This window comes from Geotrypetes seraphini, chromosome 3 (genome assembly GCF_902459505.1).
Source record: "Geotrypetes seraphini chromosome 3, aGeoSer1.1, whole genome shotgun sequence".
NCBI classification, from domain to species: Eukaryota; Metazoa; Chordata; class Amphibia; order Gymnophiona; family Dermophiidae; genus Geotrypetes; species Geotrypetes seraphini.
Genome location: NC_047086.1, coordinates 207,768,686 through 207,774,685, shown reverse-complemented (window position 1 = coordinate 207,774,685; position 6,000 = coordinate 207,768,686). Strand labels below are relative to the sequence as shown.

Here is a 6,000-nt window from a genome sequence, read left to right as displayed (position 1 = left end):
CTGTATAAAGCAGTATTTGCTAGTTGTGTGCTCACTTGTGGCAGCAGCTGAATATTATTGTTATTAGTCCACTCAAAGCACAGCTCTTTGGTCAAAAGGCAGTTAGTATACTCTAGCAATAATGCCACACACAAAGCAGTCATGTTGGCAGCAGCCGGCTGCCAACCTCTTAACTGCTTTGGAATATCAGCCCCACCGCAGTCAGGACACACATACACCAGAGGAGTCACTCCACTCTTTTTTGTTTTCTTCTTTATTTCTTGATGTTCTAATAGTAAATGCTTCAGCTGTTGCTGTGAATTTAAGCAAACAGAGCTGCTGCTGTGCTAATGATTAGAATTCCACATTGATGGCCCATAAACCTAACAGTATAAATAAAGCATAAACTTGAACAGACTATAGCAACCAGTCACACTACCTTTTATTTTCTTCACTTTCAGTTTTACTGGTACTATTTACATTATTTCAGGTGACAGAATTAAGTGACCTAACAAAAGCAGAGTCTTTGCTCTGCAAGATTTTCTAAAATTAGACAACTTACCACGTGGTTCTTTTTAAACACACACACAAAAAGTTTTAATTAAAGATTCAATTCTTAGCAGGAGACCCAGTATAAAAAAAAAGTATGGAGCTACCACTGAAAGGAGAAATGCTGGCTTTGCTACATCTAAAACTGTAATCTGTGTAAAGCAATTGGAAAAACTGAAGAGTGATGCAAAACAAGGGAGAAGAACGTCATTCAGCGAGTACCAGAGCTTCTCTTTCTTCCTCCCCCAAATTTCACACTACTTTAAAATCCCCACCTAAACATGAAGCATTTTCTCTGAAGAAGCTATGTGGAATGGGAACCAAAACAAGTAGGCAAATTTTCCCAGAGGTGGCTGTATGTCAGATTCTGAAGTGGTATGCCACCACTGCATATTCAGCTTGTATCATACTTCAAGCTTCCCATTGAACAGTATTATAACCAATGAGCAATGGTGGCTGCACTATTGGTATTCTCCTTCCTGGTTAGCTCTAAACAATGTTTCAGCCAACTATAAGCTGAGCTGTAGCATCCAGGCATTCATGTTAAGTAGTAAAAATATACATCTGTCTAAAATTTACATGACAAAACATTAAGTATAAATTTGCCTGCTGACACTGTTCCATTAATGGGTGTTGCCACAGCATTATAAGAGCAAGGAAAAATAGCCAGCTTTTTATTTTTGTTAGGAAACTATGTAAAGCGTCTTCTTGTCCTTAGTATATAATTGGTAGAGATAAGAACCTCACCCTCCATCTCCTCATGGGGACGAGGGAGGGAACTTCAGACAGAGACCATATTCTTGCCATAGCAGACTAAAGGACTGTGACATTAGGATGACAAGAGCATTTCGTGGTCTTGTCCCACCAAGGAGAAATTCAGGGCTTCCTGCCCACCACAGTGAAACCTGTGTGCCCAAAGGCGGTGAGATTTATCTGCCACAATGATGTCTCGTGCTAATTTTGCATATCATGACATGAATACATTTTAATCACTAGTATTCCTCATCATCCTTGCATTATGCCAGAGAGGAGGAGTTCTTTAACTATGTTTAGTAGGGGATATGGAGAATGCTAAAGTGCCAGATGGCTTCTCAGCAAGAGCCAGATCAGAATTAGAAAGGAAAAATCATCACAGATGATAACTGGCTCAAACATGAACTTCTTAGATCTATGCACAGCCTGCTACCTGTCTATAGCAGTAAAGTAGCTCCTCCCCAGACATAGCTTGAGGACTGAAATAATGGAAGTTGCATTGAGGGACCAACACATCCACCAGTAAATAAAACAATAGGAACCCAAACATCTCATTTCTAAGGAGCGAGTGGAAATGACCACCACATCTTTGGAATGAGACGTTTCTGTCTTCAAACTTAACTAGTCCCTGGCTCCATCTGCAAATAGGTAGGGAGGGATCTGGGGTGATATATGAAATGTCTTGGTCTGGTAGAAGAGGCAGCAATCACCCTCATTTCACATCCTCTGTCCTGGTTTGTGTATGGGGATGCTCTTCTAGAGTGGAACCGGTCTTGCCTGGTCCTGTTAGGAAGGGGTGACGCAGCGCTGCAAAAGCAGAGGTGCGGCGTTGTGGGTTAAAGGTCAGCATCTCCTACAGGTGGGGAAAAAAGCAGGAAGAATGCAATTACCAAAAGAAAACTTCAAAAATATCAAGTAGGATAGGGTGCTACCTCATGTTAATAAGGTTCAATAAGCTATTAAGCCTGGTGGACTTGACTTGTCAGTCTGAAACATTCACATATCATATGGTGTTGCACATCAATCACTTTTACAGCAGGCAGAAATCAGACCATCTTCTATCATTGGGCAGCTGCTCGTTTTATAACTATTCACCTTTTTTCCCAGTAGAGTCCTGAGGTTTTCTGTCCATTTAAATTTTTGTTTTACTTTAAAATGACTGCTTGCTGTCACAATAGAGCTGCTTTGAAAAGTTCACACCCACTCACACTAAAAAAGGCAATTCTATAACTGAACATCTGAATTTACTCCAAGCGGAATTCTGTGCACAATATTTCAAAATTCTGCAAAGTTTATTTATAGTGTTTTGCATAGAATTCTCCTATCCTGAGGCTTAAAATTCCTTCCTGCCTTTTCCTCTCAGGTTCCAGCTGCCTCAGTTCCCCCTCTCATTCCACCTACAGTTCTGTCTCCCTCTAAATCCCTACTTGGCCCCCCATAGTCTGCCATCTCTTTCTTCCTCTCTACCACCCTCAAACCGTCCACCTTGCCAGTCCAGTATCCATGTCCCCTCACCCTACCTCTCTTGCTTGCACCCTGAATCATTTCCCCACTTCCCATGGTCTAGCATCTCGCCCGCTCTCTACGATAAAGCATCGCATCTCTCTCACCCCCTCAAAAAACTTTCTGCCCTGGGTTTCCTTTTCATCCCCTTTCCCCTCTGCTTACTGGTCATCACCCATGTCCCCATCTCTCTCCCTCCCCCACTTGCAGTCCAGGATCCATGTCCCCTCTTCTTCTCCACTTTCCCTCCCAAAAGGGCCTAGAAAGCACAGTTACTTACCGTAACAGGTGTTATCCAGGGACAGCAGGCAGATATTCTTAACGCATGGGTGACGTCACCGACGGAGCCCCGGTACGGACCTTTTTAACTAGAAAGTTCTAGTTGGCCGCACCGCGCATGTGCGAGTGCCTTCCCGCCCGACGGAGGAGTTCGTGGTCCCCAGTTAAGATAAGCCAGCTAAGAAGCCAACCCGGGGAGGCGGGTGGGACGTAAGAATATCTGCCTGCTGTCCCTGGATAACACCTGTTACGGTAAGTAACTGTGCTTTATCCCAGGACAAGCAGGCAGCATATTCTTAACGCATGGGTGACCTCCAAGCTAACAGAGAGAGAGGAGGGATGGTTGGCCATTAGGAAAATAAATTTTGTAACACGGATTGGCCGAAGTGTCCATCCCGTCTGGAGAAGGCATCCAGACAGTAATGAGTAGTGAACGTGTGAACTGAGGACCAAGTGGCAGCCTTGCAGATTTCCTCGATGGGCGTGGAACGGAGGAAAGCCACAGAAGCAGCCATAGCTCTGACCCTGTGGGCCGTGACAGCACCTTCCAGTGAGAGACCGGCCCGAGCATAACAGAACGCAATACAGGCAGCAAGCCAGTTGGAAAGCGTCCGTTTAGAGACAGGACGACCTAGACGGTTAGGATCGAAGGTCAGAAAGAGCTGAGGGGACGAGCGGTGAGCCCTGGTACGGTCAAGGTAGTATGCAAGGGCACGCTTACAATCCAGCGTGTGCAACGCCTGTTCCCCAGGATGAGAGTGGGGTTTAGGGAAAATGACAGGCAACACAATGGACTGGTTGAGGTGAAAAGCCGAGACCACCTTGGGAAGGAATTTAGGATGGGTACGCAGAACCACCTTGTCATGGTGAAAAACAGTGAACGGTGGATCGGCGACCAGTGCATGCAGCTCGCTAACCCTCCTGGCAGAGGTGATGGCAACGAGGAAAAGCACCTTCCATGTTAGAAGTTTGAGCGAAGTTGTGGCAAGAGGCTCAAAAGGGGGTTTCATGAGGGCTGATAAAACCACATTCAGGTCCCAGACGACAGGAGGAGGCTTCAGAGGTGGTTTGACATTGAAGAGGCCTCTCATGAACCGGGAAACCAGTGGATGAGCCGTGAGAGGTTTTCCGTGGATAGGCTCATGAAACGCAGTGATGGCACCGAGGTGGACTCTGATTGAGGTAGACTTGAGGCCAGCGACGGACAGAGAGAGCAAATAGTCCAGTACAGTTTCCACCGCTAATGAGGTGGGATCGTGATGATGCAGTAGACACCAAGAGGAGAACCTGGTCCACTTCTGATGGTAACATTGGAGGGTGGCCGGTTTCCTGGAGGCATCCAAAATGCGACGGACAGGCTGAGACAGATTCTCTGGAGAGGTCAGCCCGAGAGAAACCAAGCTGTCAGGTGGAGTGAAGACAGATTGGGATGCAGTAGAGACTGACGTTGCTGCGTAAGTAGAGTAGGAAACACAGGAAGAGGAATGGGCTCCCTGGAGCTGAGCTGAAGCAGGAGGGAGAACCAGTGTTGACGAGGCCACCGAGGGGCGATGAGAATCATGGTGGCCCTGTCCCTGCGGAGTTTGGCTAACGTCCGCAACATCAGAGGTAGTGGAGGAAAGGCATAGAGGAACCGATCCGTCCAGTCGAGCAGGAATGCATCTGGGGTCAGACGATGAGGAGAGAAGAGTCTGGAACAGAACTGGGGCAGCTGATGGTTGTGAGGCGCTGCAAAGAGGTCCACCTGCGGAGTGCCCCAGCGAGCAAAGATGGAGTGGAGTGTGGACGGGTCCAGAGTCCACTCGTGAGGTTGAAGAATGCGGCTGAGATTGTCGGCCAGGGAGTTCTGTTCGCCCTGGATATAGACAGCTTTGAGGAAGAGATTGCGGGCCGTGGCCCAGGTCCAGATGCGGAGAGCCTCCTGACAAAGGAGGCGAGATCCGGTGCCGCCTTGCTTGTTTATGTAGTACATGGCGACTTGATTGTCTGTGCACAGGAGAAGAACCTGAGGGCAGAGAAGGTGCTGGAAGGCTCTGAGAGCATAGAACATGGCTCTGAGTTCTAGGAAATTGATGTGATGTTGACGCTCCTGAGGGGTCCAGAGTCCCTGGGTGCGTAGATCTCCTAGGTGAGCTCCCCACGCATAGGGGGAGGCATCCGTGGTTATGATCATGGAGTGAGGGGGTAGATGAAAGAGTACACCCCTGGAAAGATTTGAGGAGTTCAACCACCATTGAAGAGATTGCTGAAGAGACGATGTCACAGAGATGGGATGAGAAAGAAGATCCGTGGTCTGCGACCATTGGTTGGCAAGAGTCCATTGAGGTGTCCTGAGGTGGAGTCGTGCCAGAGGAAGCACATGTACCGTGGAGGCCATGTGGCCCAGGAGGACCATCATCTGTCAGGCAGGAATGGAGTGATGAAGGAGCACCTGACGACAGAGGTGGAGCAGGGTCCGTTGACGATCGGAGGGGAGAAACGCCCTCATTAGTGTGGTGTCGAGGACTGCTCCAATGAACTGAAGTCGCTGTGTAGGAAGCAGATGCGACTTGGGGTAGTTGATCTCGAACCCCAGGAGATGGAGGAGCGAGATGGTGTGATGAGTGGCTTGCAGCACAAGCGGCGACGTAGGAGCTTTCACCAACCAATCGTCCAAGTAGGGGAACACCTGGAGGTTGTGAGACCTGAGGAAGGCCGCCACCACAATAAGGCACTTGGTGAACACCCTGGGCGATGAAGCGAGGCCAAAAGGTAGCACTTTGTACTGATAGTGACGGTGCTGTATCTGAAACCGTAGGTAGCGATGTGAAGTCGGATTGATTGGGATGTGAGTGTAGGCCTCTTTGAGGTCCAGGGAACATAGCCAGTCGTGTTGAGAAAGAAGAGGGTACAGCGTGGCAAGGGAGAGCATTCTGAACTTCTCCTTGACCAGACATT

At 48.0% G+C, this 6,000-nt stretch overlaps 1 protein-coding gene across 2 annotated transcripts in view; it reads right to left on the bottom strand.

The window, feature by feature from the left end:
• Positions 1 to 397: 397 nt before the first annotated feature.
• The window catches only part of CDK4 (cyclin dependent kinase 4), a 78,962-nt gene continuing 73,359 nt past the window's right edge, over positions 398 to 6,000 (bottom strand). For both annotated transcript variants that reach the window (XM_033938278.1, XM_033938277.1), the window contains exon 8: positions 398 to 2,134. In XM_033938278.1, coding sequence (XP_033794169.1) covers positions 1,994 to 2,134 — 141 coding nt within the window. In that variant the 3' untranslated portion in view covers positions 398 to 1,993. The remainder of the gene's footprint in view (positions 2,135 to 6,000) is intronic.